The sequence below is a fragment of the Melozone crissalis genome, unplaced genomic scaffold, assembly GCF_028551555.1.
Source record: "Melozone crissalis strain CALT ecotype California unplaced genomic scaffold, PUWL_Pcris_2 ptg000020l_1, whole genome shotgun sequence".
Taxonomy (NCBI): Eukaryota; Metazoa; Chordata; class Aves; order Passeriformes; family Passerellidae; genus Melozone; species Melozone crissalis.
This window is the reverse complement of record NW_026535798.1, coordinates 507,810-524,683: the sequence shown is the minus strand read 5'-3', so window position 1 is coordinate 524,683 and position 16,874 is coordinate 507,810. Positions and strand designations below refer to the sequence as shown.

Genomic DNA, 16,874 nt, shown 5'->3' with positions numbered 1-16,874 from the left:
CTCTTCTCTCTCTTCTCTTTCCTCTCTTCTCTCTCTTCTCTTTCCTCTCTTTCTCTTTCTCTTTTCTCCCTTCGCTTTCCTTTCTCTTTTCTCTCTTCTCTTTCTGTTCTCTCTCTTCTCTTTCCTCTCTTTCTCTTTTCTCCCTTTGCTTTCCTTTCTCTTTTCTCTCTTCTCTTTCTCTTTTCTCTCTTTCTCTTTCCTCTCTTTTCTCTTTTCCCTTTTACTCTCCCTTCCCAGATCCCACCTCTCTCCTCCTGTTCCTGCCTCCATCCCTGCTCATCCTTCAGGAGAACCCAGGGCTGATCCCAAAGTGAGGTCACACCACAGGAGCAGGGTCAGGAGCTGAAAACCAAGCAAGGAATCCCTGGAACAACTGCAGTTTCCATGGAAACAATCCAAAATTCTTGACTTTCCTCTCAGTTTTTAGATCCTGCTCCCACAGACCTCTTGGGAGAGAGCTGGGAGACAGGAGTGGATTTTCTGCTTTGCATTTCAATTTTTTTTTTCCAAAAATTCCTCCTTGGTGATGGGCTGGGAAAGCAGGACAGTGCTGGAAGCTCAGGGCACTGCTCCAGCTGGGCAGCGAAGTTCTTCACATTTTGTATTTTCCTCTTTCTGTATCTGTTATTCCAAGGGCAAAAAAAAATATAAAAATCTGCATCTCATGGTGCCTTTTCCTCCTAAAAACCTTGTGGCACCTCAGGGCAGGTGGGAGGTGAGGGAAGGAGTTTGGAGCAAAATTAACCGGGAGGGTTTTGTCATTTCAGAGCAACAAAACTCAGCACAGTCCGGGGGTGGGACTGCAGGTATGAGGAGAAGAATGAAAACCAGGCAGGTTTTGGGAAGCAAATCTTGAGGAAAATATCACTGAATTTAAAATAGATGTGCAGAGAAGAGCAGGTTTCACTGCCACCCACTCCAGCAGGAGCAGGGCCTGGCTTTGGGAAGGAGCTGAAGTTTTAAAAAACTTAACTGGGAACTGCTGATCCCCACTGGGACAGGGCTGGATCCTGCAGCCATCTGCTCCTGAAAAGCTTCTGCACCTTCCTCTCCTGAATTCCCATCATTTCCAACAGAGCTCTTCCTCTCCCAGCAGCTCCCTTGGGAATTTTGGCAGTGGCCACAAGAAAGTGGAAGTTTGTGGGCATTTTTTTGGCCCAAAAAAGCCTCGTGGTGCTGCTGTTCACCTCTCCCTGCCAATGCTGCATGGGACTGTCCCTCAGGGGCTGGGGGGACACTTTTGGGCAGCCACCACTTTCCTGTGGCAGATTTTTTTGGCAGGAATAACTGGGATGTTAACGAACACATTTATCCCAAATCCATTAAATATACCTAGCAATGAATACATTTATCCACATCTGTTCCCAATCTATCCAAACATTCCCAGGAATGAAGATGTGTTAAAAAACAAACCCAGGAACACACTCATTTATCCCAAATCCACTCACACATACCCAGGAATTAACACATTTGTCTCCAGTCCATTCAAAACCAACCAGGAATGAACACGTTTCTCCCCAAACCCAAACCCTCCCAGAAATGAACAGATTTATCCCCAAATGGAATCAAACACTGCCAGGAATGAATAGATTTGTTCCAAATCCATTCAAACACTCCCAGAAATGAACATGTTTATCCTCAATCCATTCAAACACTCCCAGGAATGACCACATGAATCCAAAACCCAATCCAACATTCCCAGGAATGAACAGATTTATCCCAAATCCATTCAGACATTCCCAGGAACGACCACATTAATCCAAATTAAATCAAACACTCCCAGGAATGACCACATGAATCCCAAACTCAAACATTTCCAGAAATGAATGTGTTGGCTCCCAATCCATCCAAACATTCCCAGATTTATCCCTAAACTTTCCTAGGAATGACCATATGAATCCCAAATCCATTCAAATATTCCCAGGAATGAACAGATTTATCCCAAACCCAATCAAACATTCCCAGGAATGACCACATGAATCCCAAACCAAATCCAACATTCCCAAACCAAATCCAACATTCCCAGGAACAACCACGTTAATCCCAAATCCATTCAAACACTACCAGGAATGACCACATGAATCCCAAACCCAAACATGTCCAGAAATGAATGTGTTTGCTCCAAATCCATTCAAACTTTCTCAGATTTATCCCCAAATCCAAACATTCCTAGGAATGATCACATGAATCCCAAACCTACTCAAATATTTCCAGAAATGAACATGTTTCATTCAAACATTCCCAGGAACGATCACATGAATCCCAAACCCAAACATTTCCAGAAATGAATGTGCTTGCTCCAAATCCATCCAAACTTTCCTAGATTTACCCCCAAACCTTCCCAGTAATGACCACAACGATCCCAAAACTGCTGAGCGACGCCAACCAACCCAACCCTGCTGGGGTCAGTGCAGACCCTTCCCATTCCCAAGAATTTTGGGGCCCAAATCCACTCCTTTTACTCCCCTCCCTTTTACTCCCCCACCATTAAATTCCCTGTCAAACACGAGGCGGGTCCAGAAAAACCTGAATTTTCCAAGTGTGATCCCAACAAACTGAAGCTGCAGCAGAAATTCTGGAAGGACTCTCCCAGAACTGGCAGAGGGCACCTGAACCAAGGCAGGAACTCTGCCCAAGGAGGTGACAATGACATTTATTGTCACTCCAAGTGCCACAATTATCCCTCGTGGAAAATGACAGCACTGCCTGGCACGGGTCAAGCACACAGAGGGAAATGCAGGGTGAAAATTTGGGAAAAGCAGGAGGAGAAGGGAAGGGAAGAACAAAGATCCCTCAAAGATCCTCTCACTGCAGAACCCCCCAGGAGCACCAGGGCCCTGCTCTTTCTGTCAAATAAACCTGATTCAGTGAATTTTGGGGACAAATAAAACCAGGAAATGAGGGGTTTTATTCTCTACTCCACACGAGGATGTTTGAACAGCAATTCCCACCCTGGATCTCTCCCTCACCACATCTCCATCCTCAGTGTCAGCAGCTCCAGAGCTGGAATTATGGAGCTGATTCTCTGTTTATAAACTGAATAATCTCCCCAGCCACAGGATATTCTATCCCCAAATCAGAGCACAAGGGTTTTCGTTCAGGGATGTTCATCCAATGTCCCCCCAAGCCTGTTTTGCTGAGAAAAAGGAACAAATTCTGTCCAAAAATCAAGTTCTGGGTGTGGAACTGCCCAGGCCTGTGACAGACACCACATCCCCCAACCCTGGAAATGCCATTTTTAAAGCCAAAAACAAATTATGGAGTTGGTTCAAACAGTGCAGGATGGTGCAAGACAGAGAGAAGAATTTCAGCCATCACCCAAAGCCAGACACTCAAACTGTACAGAAAGACACCCAAACTACAGATACAAACATCCAGACATCTAAATTGTACAGAAATAAACACTCACACGCTCAAACTGAACAGGAATAGACACCTAGACATCTGAATTGTACAGAAATAAACTCCCAGACACCCAAATTTAACAGGAACAGACACTCAAACACCCAAATTTAACAGGGGAAAAAACATCCAGACACTCACATTGAACAGGAACAGACACCCAACCATCCAAATCTCACAGAAACAGACACCCAAATACCTAAATTGTACAAAAATAAACACTCAGACACCCACCCACACTGAACAGGAACAGACACCCAGATGGAACAGGAACAAACAGCCAGATACACACAATTGCACAGAAACAGCCATGCAGACACTAAAATTGTACAGAAACAGATCCCAGACACTCAAATTGTACAGAAATAAACACCTAGACTTGCAAATTGTATAGAAATAAACACCCAGGCACTCAAATTGTACAAAAATAAACACCCAGGCACTCAAACTGTACAGAAATAAACACCCAGACACCCACAAAGTACAGGAACAGATACCCTGACACTCAAATTGGACAGAAACAAACATTCAGACACCTAAATTGTAAAGAAACGGACACCCAGAAACTGATATTTTAGAGTCAAACACCCATACTTAAGAGGAACACACCCACAGATACCCCAAAACCAACCAGACTCCCCAAATTCCACAGGAACAACCCCCCAACACCCAAATTACAAAGAGACTACCCCCAAACCCCAAATTTCAAAGAAACAAACCCCCCAAATCCAAATTTCACAGAAGCAAAAGGGTTCCCTCATTTCTCCCCCTCACATCTGATGTTCTCCCAACATTTCCCACCTGGAATTCAAACACATTTTGTCCATTTTGTGACCCCTCCTGCTCCACAATAAATCAGGAGTGAAGGTCAGGAGGGGTCTGTGAGACATTTTTCACATTTTTCCCATTGCCTGCACATTGTTTTTTTGATCCATTAATATCCCAAGAGCCACAGAGAACAGATCACACTGGAATTATTGGAACTGAAAGATTCCTGCCATGCTTTGCATGGATGGGGCTTGATTTGATCAACATCAATAATCCTTTTTAACCAAAAATCTCCTTTTTACTCTGTTACCACCCAGTCCTGCTGCCCTGAGCACAAACCACAAGTTTATCCTCATTTCAAACTCTCAGCACCAGCCTCAACCACACCAACTTGTCCAAATTCACCTGAAATTCCAAGAAATTAAAAGGAAAAACCAGCACAGGACCAGTCTAACACTTCCCACCTCCCAGGAAAAACTCCAATATTTTTTTCCTCAGCAGCACCTCCAGCTGATTTGCTTACAAATAAAAAAAACCAAACAGGAAGGGAGGGATGGCAGCTGGAAAAGGGAGGACTCAGAGGAATTGCTTCCTTTCCCCAGGTATTTCTCTGAGCTTAAATAAATATTTGAAAATAAAGGCACTGAATCCAAACTGGTTCTCCCCCTTCTCCATGACCCCCAATTTTCTCCCAACTCTCCAGACCCTCTGCAAAACCTGTTTTTTTCCCCCCCAGCTCCATCTTTTTCATGGATTAGCTCCTGTCACACCACATTTTCACTGGAATTCCACCCAGTTTGGCACCTGAACTTCTAAAAAGAACATTTTTGCTTTCTCCCTCTGCATTCTCCCCTCCCTCAACTGCATTTTCCTGGTTTTTTTCAGGTTCAGCCTCACTCCCCTGCTCCAACAAGGCCCAGATTTTAACAGAGCCAACAAAAGTAGAAAAGGAGATTTAAAAAAAGCAGAAAAGGAGATAAAAAGAAGAGTGAGGTTATCACCAGCTGGGGGAAACAGAGGGAAAACTCTGGGGAAAATTCCTGCAGGAAGGTCCTGTCAGGGCAATAAAGCAAATTGCTCAATATATCTACAGAGGACACTGAGAGCATTGAAACCCCACAGGGACTGGGCAGAACTCCCATTTCCACCCCAAAATGTGATCCTGAGTCACCACAGAGAGCAGAATATCCCAAACCTGCTGAGAATGGGGCAACAAATGTAAAACTGAGGCCCAGCAGGAGGGAGCCTGGAGAGGGTCGGATCATGAGGGAAAAAATGAGGGGGTAAAAAGAGAATTCAGGTTTAAGTTGTGAATTTGGCCGTGTCCTGTCTGTGCTGGCCACCAAGGACTTGATTTTCCCTCAGGGCAGGGCAGAGAGAGCACTGAAGAGCCCAAATCTCTCTCTACAAAGAGAATTCAAGTTTAAATCTGGAATTTGCTGGGTCCTTTCTGTGCCAAGGCCACCAAGGACTGATTTTCCCTCAGAGCAGGGCAGCACAGCCCAAATCTCTCTTTGCAAACAGAATCCATGTTTAAATTGTCAATTTGGCCGGGTCTTGTCTGTGCTGGCCACCAAGGATTTGATTTTCCCTCTGGGAAGGGAAGGGAGAGCCCAGCACAGCCCAAATCTCTCTTTGCAAAGAGAATCCAGGTTTAAATCTGGAATTTGCTGGGTCCTGTCCACCAAGGGCTGATTTTTCCCTCAGGACAAGGCAGAGAGAGCCCACCACAGCCCAAATCCATCTCTACAAAGAGACCCCAGGTTTAAATTGTGAATTTGGCCATGTCCTGTCTGTGCTGGCCACCAAGGACTTCATTTTCTCTCAGGGCAGGGAGAACCCAGCACAGCCCAAATCAATCTCTACAAACAGAATCCAGGTTTAAATTGTGAATTTGCTGGGTCCTCTCCACCTGGGGCTGATTTTTCCCTCAGGACAAGGCAGGGGGAACCAAACACAGCCCAAATCCATCTCTACAAAGAGACTCCACGTTTAAATGTGGAACTTGGCCATGCCCTGTCTGTGCTACCACCAAGGGCTGATTTTTTTCCCTCAGGACAAGGCAGGGGGAGCCCAGCACAGCCCAAATCTCCCCTGCCCTGCCCAGTGAAGACCCCAAACCTGTCCCCAAGCTGGCTGAAGGTGCCACGGGGCAGGCGCCACCACCTCGGTGTCCCCTCAGAGGGCACCCAGGGCACTGCTGACCCACTTACAAACACACACAGGTTTCTGAGCAGACCACTGGCTGCTCTTTTGGCAGGTGATGCTTTTGTGGCCCTTGAGCTCGAAGGCGGGCTGGCACTGGAAGTGCAGGGTGTCGCCGTGGCGGAAGCGGGAGCCCTCGCGGCGGCCGAAGGCGGGGACGCCGGGGTCCCCACAGCTGCCCTGGTCAATCTCTGCAACGAAAAACAACACGGGGTTGGGTGAGGGAAGGGGCTGGGAGAGAGAAAACAGAGAATTTGGGTGTGGGGAAGGGGTTGGAAGACAGAAAACAGGAATTTGGGTGTGGGGAAGAGGGTGGAAGAGAAAGAACACAGGGTCAGGGTGTTGGAAGAGGGAACAGAGAATCTGGGTGCGGGAAAGGGGCTGGAAGAGAGAAAACAGGATTTGAGTGTGGGAAGGGGTTGGAAGAAAGAATTTGGGTGTGAGGAAAGGGCTGGAAGAGAGAGAACACAAAATTTGGGTGTGGAGAAGAGGCTGGAAGAGAGAACATAGGATTGGGGTGTGGGAAGGGGCTGGAAGAGAGAAAACACAGGGTTTGGGTGTGGGGAAGGAGTTGGAAGAGAGAAAACAGAATCTGGGTGTGGGAAGGGGCTGGAAGAGAGAATTTGGGTGTGGGGAAGGGGCTGAGGCCCAATTGGTGAAGCCCCCACAGGTTGTGGCATCCCAACCCCGATTCTCTCCTAAACCCCATTCCCATTCACACAGAGTTAATCCCTCTCTGATTTGGACTCCAAATAAACCCCAGGCACAATTTCCTGTTACCTCCTGCTCCCCTCAATCCCATTTCCAAAAGGCTCCCTGCCCTGGATCATTATTAGCTCCAAAAACTTCATTCCTTCATTCCTCCTTAGTGTTCCCACATTATTTATCTGCTCCACTCTCCTTTCCACTCCCAATCCTTTGTATTTATCCCCAAAAACTTCATTCTTTCTGAGTATTTCCACATTATTTATCTGCTGCTCAATCCTCTCCCAGTCCTCTTGGTTTTTAGCTCCAAAAACTTCATTCCTTCATTCCTCTTTAGTGTCCCCACATTATTTACCTGCTCCACTCTCCTTTCCACTCCCAATCCTTTGGATATATCCCCAAAAATTTCATTCCTCCTGAGTGTTCCCACATTGTTTATCTGCCCCACACTCCTTTGCCAATCCTCTGGTTTTTAGCCCCAAAAACTTCATTCTTTCATTCTTCCTTAGTGTTCCCACATTATTTATCTGCTCCACACTCCTCTGGTTTTTATCCCCATCATCTCTGATCAGTCTCGCTGTCTTTTTCCTCCCCGTTTCCAATTTCTTGCACCAAATTGGAAATTTCTTTTCTGACACTTCCTTTACAGAGGCAAACCACGGGAGCTGAGATTTGCATGACTCCCTCTAATATCCCAATTTGGCTGGAATAACAACAAGCACCCTCATTATTATTCTGGCTCCAGGCAACTCCACATCCAGGTGTATTTTGAGCAGAAGTCACGGAGCTTCTGCTGCATCTCGAGCTGAAAACTCACTGCTAGCTAATGAAGCATCCCCAAAATAATTTAACATAAATTAATATTAAAAGTTTTCATGAAACAGGCTGAGGTTTTTTTGCCTCTCAGTGAAAGCACATTGCCAGGATTTACAGATCTTCCTGCACACTTTCCAAATCCGACTGTTTAGGAGCTGCACTTGCACATTAGGGATGGAAAATGAAAATTTTGGGTGTTAAAGCTGCACTGAACTGTTCATTCCTCCCCTCAAAAAACGCACAAGGCCAACAGTGCTTAGCATGAAATGAAAATTCAGCTGGAAAACTCAAGGAATAGCAACGAGCTGGGATGGGAGGGAGTGGATGTGGAACATTTATCAGCGTGTCTGACGGGGACCTGGGGGCTGGGGATGCTCCCTGCTGCCACTCAGAACACCCTTGGCTGTCATCCCTTCCCTTCCACACCCTGGAACCTGGAAATGCAGTGAGCAAGTGCCAGGGATGGCAGCCCTAAAACTCCACAAGTGGAAATAAAAATTCCCATTTTGGCAGCCCCAAAATTCCACACATGGACACAAAAAATTCCCATCCTGGCAGCCCTGAAACTCCTCCACAAACGGACACAAAAAGTTCCTGCCTGACCCCATCCTGGCAGTCCCAAAATTCCACACATGAACACAAAAAATTCCCATCCTGGCAGCCCCGAAATGCCTGCACAAATGGATATTAAAAATTGCCATCTTGGCAGCCCCAAAACTTCTACACATCGACATAAAAAATTCCCATTGTGGCAGCCCTGAAATGCCCGCACAAATGGATATTAAAAATTCCCATCTTGGCAGCCCCAAAACTTCTACACACGGACACAAAAAATTCCCATTATGGCAGCACCAAAGCTCCAAAAATGGACATAAAAAGTTCCCATGATGGCAGCCCCGAATGGACGTAAAACTTCCCATCCTGGCAGCCCCAAAACTTCTATACATGGACACAAAAAATTCCTAATTTTGGCAGTCCCAAAACTCCACACACCAACACAAAAAATTTATGCCTGACCCCATCCTGGCAGCCCCAAAATTCCACACATGGACACAAAAAATTCCCATCGTGGCAGCCTCAAAACTCCACAAATGGACACAAAAAATTCCTGCCTGAGCCATGGCAGCCCCATCCTCCTGAAGGCCACGGAAGCTTCCCAGAAGGGTCAGAGATGCCAAAACCCCAGAGCCAACCCCAAATGTTTCCCTCAGCTTGGGCTGGTGGCCCTGCAGGGATGGGAATCACAGGAATTCTGCACCAAGCAGCTCCAGCTTGGGGAAAAGCAGAATTTCCAGAGCTGGAATTCCAAAGGGAACTGGGAATGTGCAGCATCAGTAAAATCAGGATGTGCTGAGGGCATCAGGAGCTCAGAAAAAATGCAGCCAAGTGAGGTAAAATCAGCATTTTGACCCTTGGATGAGAGAGAATCAAGACATCACTGCAGGGTCTCCTCCCTCCTCACCCTTTCCTGTCACTCTGCACGACCCCAACTCAAATAAGTGGGTTAAAAATGGGAGGAAAATGAGGAATTAGAGCTCCCAATTCCCACCCTCTCCTTGTCAGCAGCAGGCAAACACAGCTCGAAGGTTTCATCACCTCACAGAGGTCAGGAAATTGAATTTATTCGGCAATTCCATTTTTTGACCTGAGAAAAATCCCCTGGTTCCTGCATTTCTTTGTGTGAGGGAGTAAAATCCATAAAATATTGAGCAGGGCAGAAGTTCCATTTAAAAAAAAAAAGGAGTGATTCAAAAATATCAAAACATGTTACTTCAATAAGATTGAAACATTCCTCCTGATGAATGTTTAAAGTAAAATCACTTCCACATTAGAATAATAAAAGTCAAAACTAAACAAGAACATCCAAACCAAGTGTTTTGACATTATTGAAAGGAAACAAGTTGACATGAATCTTTCACAGCTTTCTCCATCAAATATTATTCATACAAGGGGAAATTTTTTGTCAAAACTGCATTTTCTGAGGGAAAAATGTAGCAGCAGGAATTTTGCAGAGCTCTTTGTGATGTTTGGCTGAGGGTGGTGGGTGGGAAATTGGGTGAGGAATGAGAAAAAAAACTCCCTCACACCTCCCCAAATCCAGGATGCTCCTCCCTGGGAATTCCTGTTCTTGCCTGCATCATTTCTGAAGGAAAATGAGGATTTTTCTGGGGAAAATGAGGATTTTTCTGAGGGGAAAATAAGGATTTTTCTGAGGGGAAAATGAGGATTTTTTTCTGAAGGAAAATGAGGATTTTTCTGAGGGGAAATGAGGATTTTTTTTCTGAGGGAAAATGAAGATTGTTCTGAGGGAAAATGAAGATTTTTTCTGAGGGAAAATGAGGGGTTTTCTGAGGGAAAATGAGGATTTTTGGAGCTGCCAGCAAGTCAAACTCAGTTTTCTGGAAGGGGTAGCCACAGGGTGAAGGATTTTTGAGACTGTGGAAACCCCACAAATCTCATCCCCAGCCAGGAAACACCCAGGAAAATATTTTACCTCACACACAGGTTTTGTACTTAAATGAACTTGCTTAATTAATTAATGCTTATGGTGTCAGGTAGGAATTTAGGGAGGAGGGTGTTTCTGTTGCATTTTAGTTTCTGCCTCCAAGAATGAATGAAAATGATCCCATTTTTATCTCATTCCAGCCCAAAGGATTTTACCTCACACTCAGGATTTTGTACTTAAATGACCTTGGCTTAATTAATTAATTAAAGCTAATGGTGTCAGGTAAGAATATGGAGGAATCAAGACCAGGGTGTTTTTGTTGCATTTTAGTTTCTGCCTCCAAGAATGAATGAAAATTATCCCATTTTTATCTCATTCCAGCCTAAAGGATTTTACCTTACACACAGGATTTTGTACTTAAATGACCTTGGTTTAATTAATTAAAGCTTATGCTGTCAGGTAGGAATTTAGAGGAGGGTGTTTCTGTTGCCTTTTAGTTTTTGCCTCCAAGAATGAATGAAATTGGGTGATTTGTTGGGAAAACTCCTTGCCCTGGAGCTGGTGCCTTCAACATCCATCAGGATATTCCTGCAGAATTCCCAGCCCATTCAACCTTTATTTCTTCTACTGATGAACCTGAGTTTATGCCAAGCAACAGCATAAATGTAAATGAATTTTATAAATTGCTGTGGTAAGAACAGAAACATCACAAAAAACTCCACCAAAAACCAGAACAAAGCCAAATTGTAATTCACTGTCTCATTGTTTTAATAGAAAGCCAGAAGTTCAAATTAAAACCAGATTTATGGGCGCTCCCACACTAATTTAATTTGGATTTCTGCTGGAATTGGGAAGGAGCTGAGTCAGGTCTGAGCCCCCTGCTGCAGGCAGGGGATGATTAAAAGCTGTTTATTGTCAGGGGAGTGCTGAGCAAGGCTTTGGCTGTGGAGAGCTGGAATTCAGCCCCACGGTGCTAAAGAGGCTTAGGAGCTCTGCAGGGCTGGAGGTGGAGATTTCCTCCCCTGCCCTTTCTGCTTTTCATCAAACTTTTTCATCTTACCACAGGAATTGATACAATTGATTTACCTTTATGCTCTTGCTTGGAATAAACTCCAGTTCTTCAGCAGAAGGAATAAGGATTTTATTTTTCTTTTTTTCAAACTTTGCTGGGATGAGCTGCTGCTTCCTGCAGCTCTTTTGCCAATTATCCAGGTGGGAATCCAGCCCTGGATTTATCTTATTTTAGGTTCTGCATCTCCTGCCTCACTGTTTTGTTGGTGTTGGGGTCTCTGAGGAGGCCAAGGGGTTTCCATCCCTGTTGCTCTGCTCTCCCATTAAATTAAATTTAATTTAAATTAAATGAAATTTAATGGCTTGAGTTTGTCACAAAGCAGGAGCCACAAAAGGGCTTTGAGCTCTTTTTGCCAAGGTTCCTGGTGTTTAAGCCTGGCCTAAAGCTCAGGACAGGGTTTAATGCGATGCTGGTCCTAGCAAAGCCAGGCCCAGTGCTGCACCTGCTCTGCTGTTTTTGGGTGGCAGGGAGGGGCAGGAAGGGATTTTTCCTTTTAATTCACCCCCTCCTTGCTGAGTTTCCTCTTTAGATCCTTTTTTATCTCCTTCAGGGAATCCCAGACTGGTTTGGGTTGGAAGAGGCCTTAAAGCCCATCCTGTTCCACCCCAACATGGGGTCAGAACACGCCAACACCCATGACAGCAGCAAACACAAGCTTAGGCCAGACTTGAGCACTCACATTTTGCTGCATTCTGGGAAGATTTTTTTAAAAAATCCCAATATTAACTTTTATTAACCTTGATTTCACCTGAAACAGCCCAGTTTAAAGCAGCTGATACCAGAGACCTGCTGGAACCAGAGATTCCCCATTCCATCCCTTCCCACAGGCACAACCTGTTGCTGAAATTCCCATCTTTTTTCCCAATAAAACACCTGAAATGGCAATGGGACAGCCCTCACTCAGGTTGGATGGGAAAGGAAACTCTTAAGGAAAAAAATAAAAAGAAACAAATCTGCAGAGCTTTGATTTATTTAGAGGAGCTCCCTTTTCTCCCCAGTCCCTGCACCCATTTTGATTTATTTAGAGGAGCTCCCTTTTCTCCCCAATATCTGCACTGATTTTTGATTTATTTAGAGGAGCTCCCTTTTCTCCCCAATATCTGCACTGATTTTTGATTTATTTAGAGGAGCTCCCTTTTCTCCCCAGTCCCTGCACTGATTTTTGATTTATTTAGAGGAGCTCCCTTTTCTCCCCAGTCCCTGCACTGATTTTTGATTTATTTAGAGGAGCTCCCTTTTCTCCCCAATATCTGCACTGATTTTTGATTTATTTAGAGGAGCTCCCTTTTCTCCCCAGTCCCTGCACTGATTTTTGATTTATTTAGAGAAGCTCCCTTTTCTCCCCAGTCCCTGCACTGATTTTTGATTTATTTAGAGGAGCTCCCTTTTCTCCCCAGTCCCTGCACTGATTTTTGATTTATTTAGAGGAGCTCCCTTTTCTCCCCAGTCCCTGCACCCATTTTGATTTATTTAGAGGAGCTCCCTTTTCTCCCCAATATCTGCACTGATTTTTGATTTATTTAGAGAAGCTCCCTTTTCTCCCCAGTCCCTGCACTGATTTTTGATTTATTTAGAGGAGCTCCCTTTTCTCCCCAGTCCCTGCACTGATTTTTGATTTATTTAGAGGAGCTCCCTTTTCTCCCCAGTCCCTGCACTGATTTTTGATTTATTTAGATGAGCTCCCTTTTCTCCCCAGTCCCTGCACTGATTTTTGATTTATTTAGAGGAGCTCCCTTTTCTCCCCAGTCCCTGCACTGATTTTTGATTTATTTAGAGGAGCTCCCTTTTCTCCCCAGTCCCTGCACTCAGCTGGTCCCTGATATTTTGGGAAAAGGGGAATTGGGAGGGAGGAGCCTGGGTTACCTTCGTAGGTGGCTTTGAAGCCCAGCAGGTTGCTGACACTGTCGGTCTGGAACAGGAGCCACATCTGGTGCTGGGTGCTGACAATGAGGTCAGGGACTGTGGTGCCTGTCAGGCTGCAAAAATAAGTAAGAAAAATAAATTAAAATTATATCATATACAAAAATTAGTTAAAATAATAATTATTTAAAATATTATATGTTTATATTAATTATATATTGGTAAATTATACTGTTATTAAATTATATATTATAGTAATAAAATAATGTTAGCATTATAAAATTAATAGTAACAATATGATAATATAAAGACATAATAATATAATATATTAAACGATAATATTATTAAATTATATATTAATTGAAATAAAGTATAGCATAACATAATATTACATAATACAACATAATATAACATAATATAAAATATAATTATAATAATTAATTAATTAATAATTAATATAAATAACAACATATTACATAATTGATAATATGATAATATAATAAAGATATAATAAAAATACATAATATAATGTAAAATATTATATAATTATAAATAATATATAAATATTGTATGATTATAAAAATATAATAGAATACATAATAATAGAATAAAAACAGCCTCAAAGTGGCCTCAGATTCATCACCCTCAAATAAAGGACTCTGCAGGAGAAGGAAATGCCAAACTAATTAAGAATCACCCCAAAAACCTGGGAGATTTTGGAGCCTGGTGAAAATCCTTCCATGTTCAGTCTTGCCCCACCACCCTCAGTGCAATAATTACAATTCCCTGCTGTTGTTGGATCAGATCACCCAGCAGCCAAAGGAATCGTTTCCCTGCTCGCTGAGGCAAACATCAGCAAACAAATCAAATTCCCAGGAGCCAAAGTGAGCCCTGAGTGACTGAATCCCCTGAACTGCCCTCGCAGCAGTTTGCAGGGGCACAGAAAATGACTTTCCATCCGTTCCCTGCTCCATTGCTGCACTGAGAGAAGTTTCTAGGAAAGGAAAAAAAGCACCCAGAGTGTCGGAATCCAGAACACTCCTCTGGCTGCCCTGGGTCGTTCCAGACACTGGCAGGGGGCACAGAGACCTTGGCACGGAGTCACAAACACCTGAGCCTTTGATTTTAGCCCATGGAAACAATTACCAACTTTGTGAAGATTTAAAAGCCACAAGAGTTTGAGTAGAATGATAGTGAATTTATCACAGGGTGAATATGTAGAATTTTAAAGTTTTTAGAATGGGGGTTCAAGAGGCAAGATGGAGGAATCTGGGTGTGATCTGTCCTTCTCCTTCTTCTTCTTGGCCTCAATCTTCTACTGTGATATTGGCACTTTTAGATTGGTTTAAGGTAGAAGCTCACTGTCTAACATAGGTGATAGGTATTGGAAAGTAATTGTAAATAAAGTACACATAGTTCTTAGTATAAAAAGCTAACACCAATCCAAGGGCAGGGACTGCGCCACAACCTGACCTGCCAGACAGATAAGGAAAAATAAACAGTCTTGAGAAGGAGAACCAAGGAATCCTGACTTCTTCTTGGGTCTCAGGGTGGGGAAAAAGAGACTTTCCAACACCTTGGGGTCATCTCAACAGCAGAGACCTCATCACCAGCAGGAGCCCCAAATGGGCTGAAAACCCTGTGAGCCTTTGAGAATCCAAACGTGCTGAACACCCCTGAGAATCCAAACGTGCTGAACACCCCATGGCCCCTGAGAAGTGCCACTAATCCCAGCAGGATCAGGGCTCTGCCTTCCCCTCAGCATCCTCCCAGGAGGGCTGAGATTGAGGGAAATATCATTGGTATCTCCCCCTATTAACGAGGCTCATTCAGCCTCTGGGATTAATCACCTCAGCACAGCTACAGAGCTTTATCCCCCACACCCACAGGAGCATCTTTGGCACAGGCAGATGGAGCTCAGCTCCTGCCTCCCTTCCCAGGAGCAGCGTTTGCGTGGGTGGGATGATTATTCCAGGAGCAGGGCTCTTGTGTTGCCTGTGTTTAATGTTGTGATTATCCTGTTTCTGCTCAGGTATTATCTGCGAGAAATTCAGAAATTAACAGCAAGTGGAGAGGGGTGAGAGGGGTTTTTTTTTAAATCTTTTCTGCAGGGTTTAAATAAATCCCAATCGATGTGTTCAGCTCTGGGTTGGGTCTGGCCCCAGCTACAATAGCAGCACTTGAAAGGCTCCTGGATAAAAGTAAACTCAGCAGAAGGGGACAGGGAATTGGTGGAGCAGAGGGATGTGAGGCTGATAAAGGGACAGGAGCCAGGCTGGGAATGTTCAGCCCGGAGAAGGAAAGGTTGAGTGGAGCCCTCACAGCTCCTGTCAGCACCAGGAACTGCAGTGCAGGACAAGGGGGAATGAACTCAAACTGGGAAAAGGGGAGAATTGGGTGGGATTTTGGGAAGAAATTGCTCCTGACAGAGGAGGGATGTGAAGCTGATAAAGGGACAGGAGCCAGGCTGGGGGAGTTGGGAATGTTCAGCCTGGAGAAGGAAGGGTTGAGTGGAGCCCTCACAGCAGCTTCAGGAACTGCAGTGCAGGACAAGGGGGAATGAATTCACACTGAAAAAGAGGAGAATTGGGTGGGATTTTGAGGAGAAATTGCTCCTGCCAGAGCAGGGATATGAAGCTGATAAAGGGACAGGAGCCAGGCTGGGAATGTTCAGCCCGGAGAAGGAAAGGTTGAGTGGAGCCCTCACAGCTCCTGTCAGCACCAGGAACTGCAGTGCAGGACAAGGGGGAATGAACTCAAACTGGGAAAGGGGAGAATTGGGTGGGATTTTGGGAAGAAATTGCTCCTGACAGAGGAGGGATGTGAAGCTGATAAAGGGACAGGAGCCAGGCTGGGGGAGTTGGGAATGTTCAGCCTGGAGAAGGAAAGATCAGTGGAGCCCCCACAGCAGCTTCAGGAACTGCAGTGCCAGGACAAGGGGGAATGAATTCAAAGTGAAAAATTGGAGAATTGGGTGGGATTTTGGGGAGAAATTGCTCCTGCCAGAGGAGAGATGTGAGGCTGACAAAGGGACAGGATCCAGGCTGGGAATGTTCAGCCTGGAGAAGGGAAAGTTGAGTGGAGCCTCCTCAGCATCCTGGGAGCTGCAGGAGAACTGGAGAGGGACTCAGCACCAGGAACTGCAGGGTCAGGACAAATTCTAACTGGAAAAGGGGAGAATTGAGTGGGATTTGGGGAAGAAATTGCTCCTGCCAGAGGAGGGATGTGATCCAAGCTGGGAGAATTGGGGATGTTTAGCCTGGATTAGGGAATGTTGAGTGGAGCCCTCACAGCTCCTGCCAGGAGAGCTGGAGAGGGACTCGGCACCAGAACTGCAGTGCCAGGACAAGGGGGAATGGATTCAAAGTGGAAAAGGGGAGAATTGGGTGGGATTTCGGGGAGGAATTCCTGGCTGTGAGGGTGGGCAGGCCCTGGCATAGGGTGCCCAGAGAAGCTGTGGCTGCCCCTGGATCCCTGGCAGGGCCCAAGGCCAGGCTGGACAGGCTTGGAGCAGCCTGGGACAGTGGAAGGTGTCCCTGTCATGGCTGGATGAGCTTTAAGGTCCTTCTACCCCAAACCATCCCAGGATTCTGTGTCACC

The 16,874-nt window shown here is 45.1% G+C and overlaps 1 protein-coding gene across 1 annotated transcript in view; it reads right to left on the bottom strand.

The window, feature by feature from the left end:
- Positions 1-16,874, bottom strand: part of LOC128937656 (CUB and sushi domain-containing protein 2-like) — a 142,554-nt gene that overhangs the window by 97,729 nt on the left and 27,951 nt on the right. Inside the window, exons 8-9 of the mRNA XM_054277450.1 lie at positions 13,278-13,390; positions 6,384-6,566 (exon numbers count right to left, since the gene is read on the bottom strand). Coding sequence (XP_054133425.1) covers positions 6,384-6,566; positions 13,278-13,390 — 296 coding nt within the window. The remainder of the gene's footprint in view (positions 1-6,383; positions 6,567-13,277; positions 13,391-16,874) is intronic.